Source organism: Ambystoma mexicanum, chromosome 7p (genome assembly GCF_040938575.1).
Source record: "Ambystoma mexicanum isolate Mex_15411 chromosome 7p, UKY_AmexF1_1, whole genome shotgun sequence".
NCBI classification, from domain to species: Eukaryota; Metazoa; Chordata; class Amphibia; order Caudata; family Ambystomatidae; genus Ambystoma; species Ambystoma mexicanum.
In genome coordinates this window covers 145,983,036-146,001,967 of record NC_090939.1, presented here as the reverse complement: position 1 = coordinate 146,001,967, position 18,932 = coordinate 145,983,036, and the positions used below count along the sequence as shown (strand labels likewise).

At 45.6% G+C, this 18,932-nt stretch overlaps 1 protein-coding gene across 2 annotated transcripts in view; it reads left to right on the top strand.

Annotated features, from left to right (window-relative positions):
• RCSD1 (RCSD domain containing 1) overlaps positions 1–15,551 on the top strand; it is a 357,500-nt gene extending 341,949 nt beyond the window's left edge. Inside the window, exons 7-8 of one of the 2 annotated variants that reach the window (XR_011283422.1) lie at positions 6,104–12,846; positions 12,886–15,551. Coding sequence is in view for 1 of the 2 variants with exons in the window: in XM_069635934.1 (XP_069492035.1) it covers positions 6,104–6,157 (54 nt within the window). In the remaining variant the exon portion in view is untranslated. Of the gene's footprint in view, positions 1–6,103 lie in introns of both variants that reach the window. The other variant, XM_069635934.1, reaches the window with a different exon arrangement.
• Positions 15,552–18,932: the final 3,381 nt, after the last annotated feature.

Below are 18,932 nucleotides of genomic sequence, written 5' to 3'. Positions count from 1 at the left end.
GCCCGTGCCTGGATCTTCCGGGAAAAGTAGCGAAAGCCCCCGAACTCGATCCGAAGATGCTGACATTCGTCTCAAAAACAAGTAAGGATCCCCGTGAAGGGATTGATAGATCCTGGAAAAGCTGCCAGGAAAAAGTATTAGACTTGGCAGGCCCTCTCGCGAAAATCATGGACCTGGCGGAAAGGGCGAAGGACACGGGGGAAGAAGTTGACCCCGAAGCTCTCACAGGATGGGCGCAGAGAGCAATCTGTCTTCTTGGGAATGCAAATTGCGCCATCGCTTCTGAGAGAAGGAAGGGCCTTTTGCTCAAAATAGATTGAAAGCTCAGCGATCTCTCATCATATGAAGCGGGAGAAGGAGCCCAGGGTCTCTTGTTTGGAGAGACATTCGGGAAGGAGATGGGCCGATTTGTCGGGACATACGCTTCTCTCGAAAAGGCTCAAGCGTCGATCCGCAAAATATTTCCGAGTAGAGTTTTTGGATGAACCGGCCACTCCAGAGGTCGTGCAGCCGGTCACAATCAAGGAGGGAGAAGACCTCAGAACCCCAGAGCACAATACTGGGAGAACAAGAGCCAGGACACATTCTTTCCGTCCAGAGGGAGATTCCCGAGAGGCCGCAGGTCCAGAGGGTCAGGACGGGGCCAAGGATTTACGTCAGGTGAGAGCGGTTCAATATCCTCCTGTAGGTGGGAGGACGCTCAAGTTTTTAGAGAGCTGGCGCGAGCTTTCAAGCGATTTCTGGATATTGCAGACCGTCAGAGGTCTGCGGCTAGAGTTCATAGAGCCCCCAGCTCAGCGGAGCAGACCACAGAGTCAGAGGCTTGCGCAAGCGGAACAGGCATGCTTAGACAGCGAAATAGAGCAGCTAGCCTACAAGCAGGCAATAGAGAGATGCGAGACGACTCCCAGGTTTGTCAGCAATATGTTCCTGGTGCACAGAAAAGAAAAAGTGCGACCAGTTATAAATCTCAGAGTTGAACGGATGGATCATATATCGCCACTTCAAGATGGAGGGCATACATCAGCTCAGAGAGTCTCTTTGAGAAGGAGACTGGCTGACGCGTTTAGATCTGAAGGACGCGTATCTCACAGTCCCCGTTTTCAGGGAGTACAGACCATACCTAGCTTTTCGCTGGCGAGGACAGTTCTGGCAATTCAAGACAATGCCATTCGGGCTTGCCTCAGCACCCTGGGCATTTACGAAACTGATGAAACCAGTAGCAGCGGCGATCAGAGAGAAGGGTGTCAGACTGATCATCTATCTGGACGACCTCTTACTCCTAGCAGAAGATTGAGAAGTGCTAGTATATCAAACGAGATGGGTACAAGACCTCCTGAGCTCACTGGGATTTCTGGTGAACACCGAGAAATCAGATACCATTCCAGCGCAGAGGTTAGACTTTCTGGGGTTTGTTCTAGACACAAAGAAAGCGACTTTGGAGCTGCCAGCTCGAAAGCTGAAAGACATAAAGAGGGAGATAAGATTATGCTTAGGGAAGCATCAGGTATCCCTTAGGACATTGGCAAGGATAGTTGGGCTGTTAGCTGCATCGATCCAGGCCATATTACCAGGGCCCTTGCACTACCGGGCTCTTCAGAGGTTGAAGATAAAACACCTACAACAGGGTCTGAAGTATCACCAGCAGGTACCTCTAATTCAAGACTCCATTACAGAACTAGAGTGGTGGTTAAAGAATATGGATGCTTGGAATGGGCGTGCCATATTCGGGGACAAGCCGGATCTGAGAATAGAATCAGACGCCAGCCGGAAGGGCTGGGGAGCCAGGTGTGGGACCCTACAGACCGGAGGCAAGCGGGGCGAAGAGGAGCTCCGTCTTCACATAAACTGTCTGGAGCTCCTGGTGGGATCTTTTGCGATCAAAGCCTTCACGAGAGGAAGAGTAAAATCTTGTGTACAGCTGAAAATGGACAACATTTCAGCAGTGAGGTACATAAACCATTTAGGCGGCACGAAGTCCAAGATGCTAGCAGATCTAGCGAAGGACTTCTGGCATTTTTGCCTACGGTCGGAGACGTCAGTGATAGCAGAGTACTTGCCAGGTTCACTGAACATGATAGCAGATTGGAACTCTCGTTACCTGACAGACTCCAGCGATTGGAGATTGGATCCAATAGTGTTTCAGGAGCGAGTGTCAGACGTTAAAGTCCTAGGTGTTACCAGACGGTCTTTTTCGGACCGGAAGGAGTTACATTCTCCATAGTCAGGAGGACTAAGACAGGCACTTCCACAGTGCATTATCCTTATTTTCCGAACAATTCGAAATGGTGCGTAGCTCAGTGTATTAAAGAATACGAGAACAGAACAGAAGAGAATAGAGCAGCCAATACTACTCAGTTGTTAATAGAGTGCAGGAAGCCCTATCACGCAGTTTTATCAGCTACCATTGCTAGATGGGTGAAAGAGGTCATGCATGCAGCAGGGGTGAATATGGATACGTATGGGGCGCACTCAGTGAGAGGAGCTATGGCATTGTCAGCCACAAGTGTGGGAGTGCCCTTGAGTGAAATAATGTTAGCAGCAGACTGGTCAAGCGATCGTACGTTTAAAGAGTTTTACTTTAAGCCAGCAGAGAGTTTGGCTAGTACGGTGTTGGGTAAGCTTTGAACAAGGATAATGCTCGCCTCCAGTCTCGTCATAGAATGAAGATTACCCCTGCTATCTCCGCAGGGAATATTAATTCTATTAAAGACTAAGGAGGCGAGCATTAAATTCCCACCCGAGTAATGTGCTATGTATAAAATGTCGATGCATTATATGACTGAGTACACTACATACGCACCACCCTAAGACTTTTATTATGTTTTTCATAGGGGAAGTTCAGAAGAATAGCTGAAGACAATGTCGTAGCTGAGAGTGTCAGGAGACCGGAAGTGTACCGGAAGTTGAGTTTGGAGTTCTAAAGTTCAGAAGAGCCTTCGCACCGTTGGCGAGGATCAGTTAAAGGAAATGAGTGACTATCAGAGCGAGTAAAAGCAGAGGAGTCCAAGCACAGGATGTGGGTTGTGACTGGTGGAAAGGGCATGGACTACAGAGACTCATGGATATTGTAATTTAAAAAAAAAGAAAAGTTTGTTTTACACTTTTCATGGTTTTATATGTGTTTTGTTGAACTGCTGAAGAGTAGAAATAAATGAAGATGAAGCATAATGCTCGCCTCCTTAGTCTTTAATAGAATTAATACTCCCTGCGCAGATAGCAGAGGTAATCTTCATTGTAGTCGTACTTGTGAAGAGCTGAGTGCCAATCCTATGGGCGTCAAGTCTGCTCTTTTACGTATGGACTGGATAGAAACAATTGGCCAGATGAGAGGCTTGATTACAGCTAAGTCACTGTCACGGTATGATAAACCGTGGGGCCGTATCCCGAAGAACCGGACAGGTTTCCCAGACAAATCACAGAGGATGGATTTTCTATGGGTATGCCCAAACATACTGAATGCAGGGGAAATCAAAGCCATCAGCCATAATGCTGAACCCAGAGATAATGGCTGTAATATATGTAATGTAAAGGTTGTTCAATCATTGAAGCACATTCTCCTAAAATGCGGGAATACCTATGAAACAAGGTGTAGAATATTAGGCAGGTTCGTTGATAAACCCGATTGGCTATGTACGGATTCCTTCTGGGAAAGGCTAGCTTCAGGCCACGAAACAGGCTTGACAATTTAAGTTGTGGAAGTTCTGAGATTTATGGGCTTCCTAAGGGAAAAGGAACCAGGGCGTTGGCGATGCTTAACTAACCTGACCTTCTCTTTTTCTGTTCAGAGTTCTATTCTTTTCGTTTTTGTTTTGTGTTATTCATTATTTTCTTTAGAACAATTTTAATGAATTTTCAATATAGGTTTCTGTTTTAAATCTAAAAATGTATATATCGATGTGTTTAAATTGTGTTTTGGAAACTGTTATAATCATGTATTTTGGTCAATTTGTTTTTTTGATTGTGAAAAGTCAATAGAATTAGCTAAATCACAATAAAATAAATTAAAAGGAGTGCTAGCCCAGCAGGTGCCTGCGGGGGGGCGCACTGGGCACCAGGTTGGAGCCGGGTCATCAGGGGTTGGGGGGTTGAGTGCCCCTATTGCCCCCGCGCCCTCTGACCCTCCTGGCTCAGCCACTGTATGTGGTGTATCTAGATGTGCGTAATGTGTATGTGGGACGGGTGGTTAGTTGTTTGGGAGATGCTTTCAGTCTGGTGTGTGCGGTTTAGAACATATGGCCTCCACTTCTTCTGGGTTGCTACCATGGTGTTGGTGCTGCCTCATCTCTACTTCACAGTTGTCATATTTCTGTCATTGTGAGGCTTGGAGTTGTATTGTATGAGTGTGAATGATATTGTGTGTGTCTGGTAAGGAAGAGATGTATTTTGTAAAGTGTTTTGCAGGATGGATGGATGCTAGTTTGAAATGCTTGAGTGCAGAGAGGATATTGGAAGGTGAGAATGTTGATGTATGGGTGAGGGAATGACAGTGTGCTGGCGGTCCAACCCAGGCAGTTGGAAGCCTTGGTGGTGGGAGCCACTGGGTTCCTCTCATGTAACGTAAGGACACATGATGGAACCGGAATAAAGGAACTGTGAAGCAACTTACCTGAAGCGTCTAGAGTATCTTTACAACTCGGGCTCAAGTCGAGGGTACACGCGAGGGGATGGAGTCCACCCACTTTATTTGGAGGGTGGACTCAGTCCCCCATCAGCTAAAATGAGAAACATTGAAAGTCCTCTTTGAATTTATGAATTAAAGCCGACCTCGGAGATCAAATCGCAGTCAGCAGATTTGTAGGCCAGAGACTTCACCACTGCACTATATAACCTGATGAAAAATAACAAACAACTAAAGGTGAAATGTCCTATTTCGGTACTGCAAGTCCCAGGGAAAGCATTTGTATTGGTTCTTGGAGTTTAAAACATGCACACCTTTTAAAGTTTTCAAAACACTATTAGAAGAAAATATCCTCTCATGGTTTTGTGTGTTTGTTGATTTCATGAAAGGCAAATGCCATTCGTCCTGTTAAATTTAGGTGGTTATGCAAAGCCAATTAAATGAAATGTGCATATTTCGCCCTGATATGCTGATTTCTGGTGACGTCACATTCCATTGCGTTTGTTGACGAGTCTCCCCACTTTAATCTTTAGGACTTGACCCCTGTTTACAACAGTCATTTCATCTGAAGTGCTAAGTGAATGGTGGGGACCGCCAGCATTAAAACCTACATGTTTATTCATTCCTTCCATGCAATCTTCTTTATTTGCAAAATGGAGTACAAAACCAAAGCACAATAAAAAAGCAAATCACCTTAACACTTTGATTTTGTCAAAAGGATAAATGCCACATGCTATTCATGCACGTCAGGTGACATTTACAATTGATTCCTATGAAGTCCATTAGTTTAACGTTAGCACGATAACCGAAAATCCCATGCGGGTATAATTACAAGAGGCGGGCATTTGAAGGCAGAGAACGAAGGCACGGCAAAAACATGCATTCTATTATAAATCCCTTTTGTGCATCCAAATGTCTTCAAAATCCCCTGAAGTGCAAAAGTAATGCAGAAACCGCTTACGCCTTGGCCTTACGCCTTACTTTCACACTCCCGTCTTAGAAAATCGACCGAATTAATGTAATATGCACTAGGCCAAACTCTGTTACTCAATGATGGATTAAGGAGGCTGCAATGTGTCAAAAAGGGCAATTTCCCAGCCCCCCTCGCTGCTCCTCCCCAAGTACATACTTTTGATTATTTGCAACCTGATTGACTAGGTTTAACAAGGTACTGATAATCCCATTTATAAGTGAAAAAGAATGTTTATGTTGGTGGAAGGAGTCACAAGAAACCGTGCGAAACGTTGGCTACCATTTGATGCAGGGCAATTTGGGATCAGCAGAACGCCTTGGGTCATGATGTTTTTACTCGTTGCCAAGACTGGGAAACATCGAACAAATTCAGATCTCCAACCTGCAAAATTGCTACCGCTGTCAGCAGAAAATGTCCTCCTCATAAGCATGAATTTGAGAACAGCTGTCACGCAGCCATCACTTGAGTCAATGCAATTTTCACAAAGTCTCTTTTCCCTCCATCTGTAGGATAAGACCGATGCGAGTGCCGGAGACGAGGGGTCGGGAGGTTGCGATGTCTGATCCGGAAGCATCCCGATGGATGCTTCACCTGCAGTGGAAGAAAGCACCGTCACAGTGTTGCCACCCTTATGGAACTCCGTGGATTCTTGATCCAAGTTCTGAAGAGGTCTTCGATGAGGCCAAGGATAGAGATCGCTTTCTCACTTCATGGCAAATGGGAGCCAAGCCAAGAACAGTTTGCCAAACGCTGGGTCATCAGAGTTGCAAGAATCAAATGCATAAAAGTTGTGGGTTTTAATAGCTACATTTTTATGTTTTTTCTAGCTGTTAAAATGATGACATTTGGAAAACCATGTGATCTTCTTGTTTTGCAAAATCCAAAGCTTTATGAAAGAGAATCTTTTTTATTCAGTCGCAGAACTCGTAGTGACAGTTCTGAGTAGTGCGGTTTTTTTTATCAGTCCAGAGCTTGCTTTATACCAGTGCCAGGGTGGGAGGACTGGAAATGGGTCCACATGTGGAAGAAAGAAAGGCAAGGGTGCATTGACGTCTATAGCCATCAACCCACAATTGCTGTGTGGATAATATTCATATTGAGCTCAGTTCAATGTTGCCTATGCTGGCAGCCCAGCAGTGGCCTTCGCCTATGCTGGCAGCCCAGCAGTGGCTAACCAATTCTGCCCAATTCAATGTAAGGCTTCTTTTGCAGTGATGTTTCCCAAAATCCCAGCCCAAACATGTAGCTCCTTTCTCAGGGTTATGGGCTGCTCTTCAATTTTAAGTGTTCACCATCAGTGGTCATCGTCTGTCAATGTGTGTTTTGTATTTGTAGTATAGTTTATCGAGTGAAAGGTTTGCTAGGAAGCAACGAAGCACTGTACAAGGGAACGTGGAGAGACAGTGGGACTCATTACGAGTTTGTAAATATTTACTGGCACCCTTTTTCCCAGACCGGCAGGGTCAAAATGAGGCCCAATGTTTATAAGGAGATGGGGTAGATGTTTCAAGGTCATGTACAAGGAGGGGGTAGTGTTTTGAGCATTTCTGTAAAATGGCTTCCAACCACACACAGTCGTCTATTTCATTTTTGGGTGAGAGTTTACAATGGTATAGTGCCTCTATGAATTGAATGGACCTACAATGTTTTCCCACTGGCATCTTTTGCCGAAACCTGGTTTTGGCACTGCGGGAAAACAACATTTGTGTGGCTGCTCCTCCAACGTGGAGGGCACCCCTTCAATCCTGCACTCTGCTGACCCTTCCCATTGCCCAGTGTTCTGTGAGGGACTTTCCCACGAACCCTATGTCTCGAAACTGGCCCGCCGCCCTTCTCATCTGTCATTCAGCCCATTCCCTCAACTGCCTCCCGCATCCTTAACCTTTCCCCACCCCCATACCTCACCCACATGACCCACCTTACCTGTGACCTCAACGGCTGCCATTTTCTGACCCCTCCATCTCCATGTACGGTAAGAGCATGCACTCATTCCCGGCAGGCCACCGTTTGGCAAAGGCAGGCTGCCGGGAAAGAAATTCGAACAAAGTGGGCGGAATGAATTGAATCGCCTGCAGGCAATCACCTTGATTCGTGAGAGATTATTCTCAACTGTGATTTATCATAATTCTAATCTAAATCATGAGATATTAGTAAAATGATTAAAAGCTCTTAATTCTGATTGGTCAAGCAGAGATAACCACTTGTCTCCACTGTTCCTGGCAACAATCAGGGGCAATCACCTCCGAATGGGAGATTCCAACTTTATATGTCTAGTGGGCTGTCTGCTTTGAGATACCCAGAGGCCTAACCATCACATTTGAAGCCCGAACACAAGATCTTAAAGCGCGTACAGATGTTGACATGGGGCAAATGAAGGCCTAACATCAAGGGCATTATTGTCCTAGCGAAGGCAATTCAGTAGCTGCTTCCTGATCTTTTGAACGTTCTGGAGGTTTATGACATTTTCTCTGAAATACTGTAGTTAAGGGTGTTCCAGATGAGATACCCGGCCTCCTTTTGTTCATGGCGCCTATCACAAACACCCATTTTCCAGTAGGAGGATTACATTATTTTCTTCAATTTTCACACCTGAGAAAAGCAGCAATTGCTCGCAATCTTAATTAGCATGTCAGCATTGAATTGCTGTTAAGCATGAGTTGTTACAATGAGAAAACAGAAGTGAAACTTTCCCTAAAGCATCAACAGGTGATAATAGGGCATGACTGAAGATTTTGAGTTTGCCGACCAAAGCTCATGTCGAGTTGGGTTTCACTGGCATATTTGCAGATCCAGCCCCTGGTTGATCATTGATTGGGTCAGACGTGTGATATAAATATCAAACAGCATCAGGAACTGAGGCAATCGCTGTAGATCCCATTATTTGGTATGACGTTAATTCATCGCCAGGGTTTTTTTCGCAGAGGTTTTTGCTGCGATTTTTGCCTGAAAAAAACTCACCAAAAATATGGCGGGTGGCTAAAGGGATATAAGGGGTAGGGCGTGCGGGCATAGGTAGTAAAAACAGGGAAGAGGGACTTGGGGGGAGGGGGCCCTAATGAAAAAAAGTCAATTCGTTTTTTCAGCCAAAAATCAGCGGCAAAAAACCCAGAGAAAAAAACCCAGGCGATGGAATGACATAGAAGCCATTACTTCTCATCCAATGGATGGAAGAAGCAACTCCCAAGCTAACCCATTGCTTCCTTCAGTAAAAAGGTTAAGCAAATCATTCCGAGGTAACCAACCCAATCTGGACAGTAAAAACTGTGGCCCCATCCGGCCAAATGTAGAACATGGCAGGGGCCTCATTCCTCTGTGATGCCTCCAACCGAGTTAAGGCCATTAAATTCCTCTCAGTTGCCTCGACGTGCACCTCACGGCTCAGGCCTTTAACCTCTACATGAAGCTGTTGCCATCGCCCTGCCAAAATATGTGCAATTTCATTCCAGTTGTGCACTACTGACTCCAAATAAAGATCTGCTGGGCTGAAGAGGAGAGAAAGTAAGAACATTTGACAAATTCTATAGAGTGTATGCAAGATGGGATGACCTAAAATAACCTTCACTTCGATGCAAAGCTGACACTTTTGTCAGCAGCCCCTCAGACACAAAAAATATTTTTCACATACCCAACCTTGAAGAGCACCCCAGAAAGTGAGCCATTTCACATCATCCTTTTTCTGAATGCAACTGCAGTGCCACAGGTAAACATACTCACAAGGAATAACCATTCCCAACACTGCACCTTTAATGAAATCCTAACTCCATTGCATGGTAAATAAAGTACTTTCACTAGTCCTAAGAGGGCAGGTGTGCTGCGAGGGCCTGTATGCCATGCTTGCCAAGAACGACCCTAGGCCCTGACATACAGGGTCATATCACTGAGGTATTGTCACAACCCAACTACCTCCCTGTTCACCACTGAGTGACGTTCAAGGGAACTTTGCATCGTCCACAGAGCCCATTGGGGAGTTAAACCAAACTGGCCACAGTTAAACCTAAAGGGTTCCCTCACCTGACATGCACACATCAGCCAGCTTCCTCCCCACGGACGCGAGTCAGCATATAACGTATGTGCTCTTTCATATCCGAAGAGAGGAGGCTGGCGTGCGCACTTGATTTTTGTTAAGCAGAGAGGTGAGGGAAGCATTGTTGCATGCTAGCTCCTTATGTATGTGTGTGAAAGAGTGCGTGATGAATGAGGGACTGGGGGCACGTGTGAATGAGCGAGTGTACTATACTGCATTCAGGTCCCTATGGTCAGCAACCAGAGGTCTTGTGAATCCATTCAGTTGTAAGACAAAATCAGCATAGCAACACAATTTACTTGATGTATAAGTGCCTTAGAAATGCAAAATAAATAAATAAAATAAATACTACTTTTCTCAATTGTTCAACACTGTAGAACAAGCTACCACAAACTGGAGAATAGTATTTAGAAAAGTTCTGGATTCAAACGTGTTCCAGGAATCGTTGCCCATTGATGCAATGGCCACATTTGCCACATCCCACTGTCCGACTTTGCGGGCGAATCTCAGCCCAGGATAGACAAAAGATCAACTCCTAAATTACAGGCGCATAGAATGTAACGGCTGCTGTGAATTCTTCCTGCCATTCTGGGTTCATCCCCCCTGAGCTTCAGGCCACCATAGATATCCCCCTTTTGAAGAAAGCATCATTAGATTCATCGAAACTATCTAATTTTCGGCTTATCTCACTTCTCCCCCTCTTGATAAAGCTCTTGGAATCACAGGTCTCTCCTATTCTGTCCTCCTTTCTTGAATCATCGGATCTTCTTGACCCGGCCCAGTCAGGCTTTCGTCCGGGCAGAGGCACAGCGAGCGCCCTTATTTCTGTCGAGGACGACATGGCCAGGCTGGTGGATACAGGTGGTGTCGGCGCCCTGATCTCGTTAGATCTGTCAGCAGCCTTGAACACGGTGTATCATCCTACCCTGCTCAACCGCCTCCCCCAGATTGGTCTATCGGGTCAAGTTCTGGCTTGGTCTCTTCTTTCCTAGCCGATAGATCCCAATCTCTCTCTCTCTTCCTCCTTTCACATCCAACTCTTGTCACCTAGTTTTTCGGCTAATAGCAGATCGTTCCAGATTTTGAGTCACACGCGCCACTGACTTTCTGCTTACGTGATCTTCCGCCTATCAAACTGTTACTATAACAAAATCTGTGATTATTTTCTTCCTTATTGGATAATTTGTCACCCTTGAAATTCTTTTCTTCATTTGGCTCCAGAATACCTGCGGCCATTTTTCTTCCAATTTGAAAGTGTACTACAGAGCAAGGTAGCAGTGATACCTACCCCTTTGAAGGGGTGTGAACTTGGTCACCATACCCCATCCCAGAGTTGCATCAATCCCAATGCATATGTTTTGCAACTGTGTTTCCTAATTTCACTATTTAGTGACCTCTCCGACCCTAAAATAATTGTTTTGTAAGGTTCCTAGGATTTCTTCTAGCGATACAAGGTGCTTTGATTGTTCTGTGTACCTTTGCACAATGGATTTTAGATCAAACATGCTCAGCTTTGTGGCCAACCCATATAAACGCATAAGGCTTTGAACCGCAGAGTAGTCAGTTCACTTTAGCCCATTGAATCTACTGCGCACCTGTAAAGGAGGATGGAGAGCATACCTGTCGGGGAGAGTCCCAGATTTACTAAAGTAACAGAAAGATAATTTACTATTGCATGTCAGATTCCATCTGGTGATTCTGATCGAAACGTGTTGTAAAGTGCTTGGGATGTATGCAGGAGATTGGTGATGTCAGAGAGAATGTTGGGTGTGACTGGGAGAATGTGGGGTGTGATTGAGAGAATGTGTGCAGCAAAGGTTCTAGTGACAGGCAGTTGGAGAGCCCCTGCCTGGGTGATGGGATTCAGTGTTGTTCTCACAGAGTTATCCTGATGTAACTAATATGACTGTAATAAGATAACTTGCTGGAACATACATGTGTGCCTGAGGATCCAGCATTACTTCAAAACTGTTATTGATTGATGACAAAATTGCCTTCCAAAGAATAGCATGTCAAGAATGAGCAGCTCAGACAGGCCTGTTTTTCTATATATAATCCACACCATAAGGACAGTACCTGGCGCACTGCTTCCTGTTCTGGGTCATAGTGCCCCAGTTCATTATAAGTGTTAGGGTGCACTTCTCACTCAGTAGGGAACCCTCAGCCCATCACCCCCTCTCTATGTCTCTCAGTGTATATTGTTCTCTCCTTGTCATAAGGGTGGTCTTGGGCCTTTGCTCTTTCTAGTCAGGATTTTAATGTAACGTTGTGGTCTTGTACAGAACCCTTCTGCCACTTGGCGGTCGTGCTGTGCGAAGCTCTGTAAGAAAAGGTGGTGGGGACAGTGGGAGTGACAGATGCAAAACCTGTGGTGATATTGGGTGCAGCTCAGAAGTACCCGGGCTGGTTAGCCGTTGATAGGGCTAAAGAGGAGAGCTTAGTCATGGCTTGATTTGTCTGGTGCCTTTCTCACCTCTTAGAATGTACAGTCATGCATTTAGAATGTGAATATCAAAACCACAAGTTCCAGAATGCAAAGAAAACGCCAAGACTATTTTGACTGTTCACACCTGATGTGAAGCTACTTGAGAGCTCTGTTGCCAAATATGTGCCAGGAAACCTCACATGCATGCAATTGGCCGTTGTGATAGGAAGGGCGCTAGCCTAATTTGCTCTCTAGAATTGAGTCGATACTCACAAAAAAATCGACATGGGCTTCCTGGAAATGCCAGAGTTTGATAGACGAGATCTGAATCTAGTGCTCATCGCCATGGGTTGGGTGGTCGGGGGGAGGGGGCGGGGGATGCTCTTCATCTTCTTCTGTTTGATCCCATGCATAAGTTCAGGTTATAGGTCAAAGTTTCGAATGAAAAGGATCGAATGGCAAAAGGGTCGAATCAAAAGGACCGAAAACAAAAGGGTTGATTTTGTTTATTTTTTATTCATTTTTTTTTCGTTTGGGGGGTCCCCCCCAACCCTCTTTTTTGTGGTAAAAACCACTTTTTTTCCTATACGGAAACCCAAAAACAAATATATATTTAAAAACAAAAAAAAATGTGACCCTTTTGTTTTAGGTCCTATTGATTCAACCCTATGCCACTCGATCCTTTTGGATTTGAACCTTTGACCGGACACCCAAACTTCAGCAATTATGATCACACATTTCACTCCGTACTTTTGCAAGTAGGGAGAGAAAATACTACCATGTCAATATGTGGTGCCTTTCGTGCAACCACATATTTTTTTTGCCCCTTGCTGGCCAAAAAGGCATTGTATTCAGATGGAGCAAGTGTTCCCTTATTGCCCGATCTACATGGTGATAACCTGTGTAAGTAGTGTTTCATGTAATGGTGGTCTTCAACTCTGTTCTTCGAGAGGAAACAACCAAACCAGGTTTTCGGCATAACCACAGACTATGTAAATAACTCATTTAGATCCACTGCATTCAAATTCACGTGGCTATCTTGAACCCCTGGAGTGGATTTGATTCATGCGGACTTAGTGATGTTAGATGTTGGACAGTTTACTGCCTGCTGCTGTCCCACTGCAATTATTCCAACCGCCTGATGATCTACTATTGCAATATCTACAACTGGATTTAGCTTTCTGCATATTTCAGAGGATGGGTCTAGCTGTGAATCGCATTCCCGTGTCAGGCTGCAATCGCCATTTCTGGAATTAATTTCTTTCTTTCAGGTTCAGCAGATGTAAATATCTACCTTTATAATGTATATGGCGCAATGCAATCAGTGTGTGTATGTGTTTGTGTGGAGTCATACCCTTTTACCCTTTGCCCGCAAGATGGAGTGGTAGCAAAGACAGTGCAAATAAAATGATCATATTTTCAGACCAACTTGTTCTTAATTGTGTTGCCAAGAGGTCTGTTGCCAATTTGGACAGAGAAAATGGCAATAGCGGGGTGAGAAAAATTCAATGGACAACAAATTGGTAAGATGGCTGCTCTCGCGACTCTGGGCCGGATTCACAAAACGTGAAGGACGAGCTCGCGCAGCACCTTCGCGTGAGCTGAAGATTTACTGGATTCACAAAAGAGAATCTGAAGATTGAACTGCCTCTTCTTCCAGTTGGTTGCAGTAGTAGAAACCTAGGCACAGGGGGGCGTCCTCGTGCATGCTTCTGCATGTATGTATGCATCCCACATTCACGAATGGTATGTGGACATGAAGGCATGCGGAAGGCCCAGGCATTCCCTGCTACTGTTTAGAACTGGCCCAAAGGAATATGCAGTGGCCAGCAGGGTCATTCCTGACCCTTCTGTGCAATGACTACAACAGATCATGACTGCAACAGTATAAGAAGCTGCTTTCTAACATGCATTTCTACCATACGTTGACCTACACATTTGAAAAATCCGGATCTCAGTGAGAAACCCATTGATGAACAGAGATACCTCTGTTTGAGGGACCACAGCACTTGAGCCCACCATTGCTTGTGGGGTGGAATGAGCAGCACATAGGAAGTGTCTAGGTTGCTGTGCAAAGTCCCACACTGAATATCTCAGAAACTGCCTTTCCTGAAGTCCTGGGGGAGAGACAGGCAATTAGTTCCGGGTTGACGAAGGGCTGGATTGCAGTGTAGCCCTATGAACTTGGGAAAAGACTCCTTTTTCTTTGAAACCTAAATTGCATGGAAGGGGCTACTTCTGTTTGCACTTACGTGCAAAGGTTCCCTGCTGTGCAGTTTTTCATTTTTCCCCCACTTAGCGCAAAGGTAAAGAATAAAACATAGGTAAAATCACCTTTACTCGTCACTTTTCCACTATGTTTGTGGAAAGGTGGGCACGCCTTCCACAATGAACAATTACAGGAGTTATTTACAATGTATTTCTATGGTATTCCCCTGCTTTGACCAGGTGGCAATTTAAAAGGGATTCCATAGGAATCCATTTGCATTACCACCAGCATTACCACCAGCGTGAAAATACGTGCTGGCAGAAATGCAGACGCATTTTTCGGGGTAAGTGGGAAATTTAGGAGGACATGTTAAATCCGTCTTGCTCCCCAACTCACCCTGAGCAATTGACGAAAAATCCCAGCGATTGGTAAAAGTGGTAGTAAAAATGTATCACCACTTTTAGCGCCTTTTTGCTGACTCGCTGGACTTGGAAAATTAGACCCCTCATATTCTGAGCCTCTGTGTTCTACTTTGATGCACTATTTTGCATGTAATACAAATTATTAATTCACATTACCCAAACGGCCTGTGAGAAGACTAACCAGAAATCACAAAAGTATCAGGCCAAGCACAATTAGTAATGATGGTTGTCCCAATAAATAGTATTTCCTTATTGTCTCCAGCGTCTCAGATTGCAAGCATAACTTGTTGTTTGTTTTCCGAACCAGATCTTCCCCTGTGTAGCACAGCAGGTGGTTTAAAGTTGGGTCTCCAGAGAACTTTGATTACAAGACAAGCAGACTCCATAGGTATTAAGTCAACATTTTGTGCGTGTCCATGAATCAGTTGGAGGTGGAGCAAAGCGATGGATCCCAGAGGGTTTTCTAAGATTGAATTTTCTGGTTGGCAGCACTGGGGTCCTCCGAAGGTCGTTCTGTCTATAACTGACGTCTTGTGTTGGCTGACAGTGGTGACATGGTCCTGGGAACATCATTTTACTCTGCCGTGAAATTCAGGATCTACAAACCTCGTGGAAATGTGAGCAGCCTTGGTGATCCTCATCCGGCCATGAGTCAACATTTAATTCCAAATCCATAGACCATTGAAAAAGAGGTCTGTAGGAAATTGAACATTTTATGCATATCCTGAAATGTTTGTATCACCCCTCCAGGTTATAAGTAACTTCATTTGTGTAGTTCAGCTTTAGCCAACTTCTCTGAAATCGAAAAATTCCATAAAAGTGCGGTTCACCCGTATTCATGTTTTTTAATAAAATGTCAGAATTTGGAATTCTGGAACTTTTGTGTTGTTTGCATATGTTTGAAGAGTTTTGAATTTAACATGTTTGAACATTTTCCGATTTTGACATATTGGGAAGTAAGCAACATGGTTGATATTCTGAAGAAGGTTTTTCGCTGCAAGCGGTAATTGGGGTCAGTCTTTCCATGAGTTGTGATGGTTTATGTAGCATGACCGTTCAGTAATTAAGCAATAATCACTGGCTCCCCAAACTGTACCTGCTGGTCACGGCCCAGGGCCTTAATGATTAGGCCTGAGCGTAGCCAGGGCCTTTAATAAGGGTCCCTGGGTCGTTGCCACCTGTGACTGTCCAGGGATTAAGTGATTACTTTCATTAGCACCCCAGATTTCCATCCTGGGGTACTGATAACAATGTGTTTGCTCGAAACATGGCCACCATGGAAATGGAAGAAGGACTCCGAGCAGAGCTTCTTTTCAATTTCCAAGGCAGCCTAGGGACATGTGAGGAGCGGTGCGGCGGCAACGCAATACCAAATAGTAAGTGGGAGCCAGGGAGCAGAGGGGAGGAAGCAAAAGGGATGCAGGAGAAGGAGGGGAAATGGCAGGAGGGTGCAAGCAGTGGTGTGCTTGCCTGAAGCAGAGGCTTGGAGTGTGAGATTCAGCCAGCGTTCTGAGTAGCCTGATTGGCTGCTGCCCCTGCCCTGGATGCTAATATTGCGATAAGTGAAAGGCAGCCCAGTTCACACAGTTTAATGGTAGTTGTAGCTTCTTAATGACCTTGCCAAGGGTTACTAGAAATGGCTAGTTATAACCATCAGAAATGTTTGAATGAGCCATCTAAGGGAGGAGAGGGGACAGTACACATGTGGACAGATGTTTACTTTTTATAAGGTTGCATCTACACACCCACAGCAAAGAGTAAATCAGGGGAATTACGTTTAACGTTTAACATCCAACCACCCTTCTGGTGTAACCTCCAGATAGCTGATTTACTCTTTGCTGTGGGTGAATTGTCACTTGGCAACTGCAGATTTGATGATTGTCGTTTTTTGGCATTTAGTCGACAGAAGGATATGGCTGCGCCTTCTGCTTCTGCTACTGTTTCCGCTATTGCTCCTACAGTGTTTGCTGGATTTGTAATAGTAAAGGTCACATCCTATGTATCAAGCAATACTTTATTCTGCTCATAGGCAGAATGGTTCAATGTTGCATTCTCTATTATGCCTGATTAGCACCAAATACAATGTAAAAGATGGAGATGAGAGTGGCCATTCCTGTTTTGTTGTTGGCAATATTTTAAATATGGAGTCCATTTTGGAGTTTGTGCAAATGCAAACTTATGGAGTCAATAAAGAGCCTTGATCCATCAAATTAATTTATCTAGGGCCTCATTACGAGTTTGGAGGTAGCCATGCCGCAAATAGCGGCATGGCTGCCTCCAAACTCGGGTCCGGGTCAGGGTTCCTTGAATGAGGAATTACTGGGCCATTCCAACCTTGGAGGACCCGGTAATTCCTCATTCAATTTACCCATTCCCATTGAGCCCCCAGAGGGGCCCCCAGAGGGCTCAATGGGAATGGGGAGGGAGCTAACATTGGCCCGTTAATAACGGGCCCGTTGTTAGCTCCCTGGTCCTTTAGCGGCTCCTGCTAAGGGACCTCGTAATGCAGTGGTAATGGGTTAACGGAACTGGCATCCTTACCGGCGCCGTTAACCCCTTACCGCCGACCTTGTAATAAGGCCCGTAGAGTCCCTATGAGTATCCAAGATACCACCAAGAGACTCAGTCAAAAGCTTTTTCAGCATCGAACACGTTGGCATATTAGTTTGTGTAACATCTAATGAAATTATTATTATATTGGTACGCTAATGCATGCTTCTCTTAGGGTCAAACTCACATTGTGGGAGTACGTTAAGGTTATTTTTCTGTTTACCCAAATTTTTAGCTACACTTTGTGCACTCGCTTTTGTTTGTGGTATCTTGTCTTCCCACTGGCAAACAGAAGACATGATGCCACAAATTCCCAATTTCTTAGTGGTTGCTCTAAAGCAGCCATTGTGCTATTTATGTTTTTTTTAAGCACTCCGCCAACCCATTTGTTTGGTTGTGGAAGGAAAGGGGGACATCTAGGTTACCCATCACTGAATCCTCATGGCTTTCATATATGACTACATGAAGTGGAGTCCTGGTCTGAAACAACCTATTTGGGAAAGCAAAACTTGTGAATATCCCTATGAGGGCTCTGGCCATACCAAGAGCAGTGATAGTCCCCATGGGCACAACATCAGGGTATCTTGTGGCTGGTGCAGGGCCACCAAAATGAACTGGTCCCCAGAGGATGTTGACGGGGCACTGGGATCAACAGGGCTTGCAGGAGCAAGCTCTGTCGCCTTGCTGTGAAGGTGATTCATCCCCCGTGAAGGTGGCCGCCGCCTGTGCACCAGAATCTACAAGGACCTCACTTCGTCCCTTCGGCAGCTCCCATTGGTCAGAAGCCCCTCATATGGTTAGCCCACACCAAAGCTGGAAGGCAGAGCCGACTTCTAAAGGCAGCGAAAGGCCAACAGAGCTCCCTGCTGCTTGCCGTTGTGGCCCGTTGCCATGCCCAGCCCAGCTGCCTCTACGAGCCCCCAACCTAAAGGTAAGCCCATCGTACCTCTGTGTACTGTCAGCACCAATATTGCTGTATGTAATGAATTTGCGTGTTTACATTTCCCGCAACACTCTCCTCTCCCCTGCACCCTTCCTCCCATCCGGGGTAACGTTCGGCCTACTCTGCTGGCCTCAGCACACTGAGAGCATCGATGTTACTAGCACTAAAGCTGCAGTAGCCAGCGCTCACCCCAACACGCCCACTGATCTCCCTACCACTTCCAAGTTACAAGCTCACCTCCCCAGCACTGGAACTAGGAGCCGTCCAAGGAAATATTCCCGGCTATCGCCACCGCACTGGGGTGGATTGGCCAGTAAACGCATCCAGTACGAAACAGCCGCTCCACAACGGCATTGCGTCACATCAGGCCCCCATCACATCAACCATACCGCCCACCATGCATCTCACAACACTCAGTAGCCTCAAATCTGTCAGCTCAAAGAGCAAGTACCCGCACCACCTCACTCTCAACCCACAAGAAGCTGGTACCCACTACGTCACAGAAGATCAGCCTCTCTTCGCCAGTGGAGCTCAGTTCTGTCAGACCACCATGCCAGAGTACTAGCGCTCCTACCAACCAGCCTCCCCTTCCCTATTCCCCTAGGACACCTACTGCCTCCACCCAGCCCCTGCCTCTTACCACACTCATTCCAACGCAATTTGATGCCTCCACTTCAGCTACTATCACAGCAAGGAACTACAGGCTTGGCTCAAGCCCTACCAGAATTTACCCTACCCGCCTCCCAGCATCCATCCTTAGGAGGA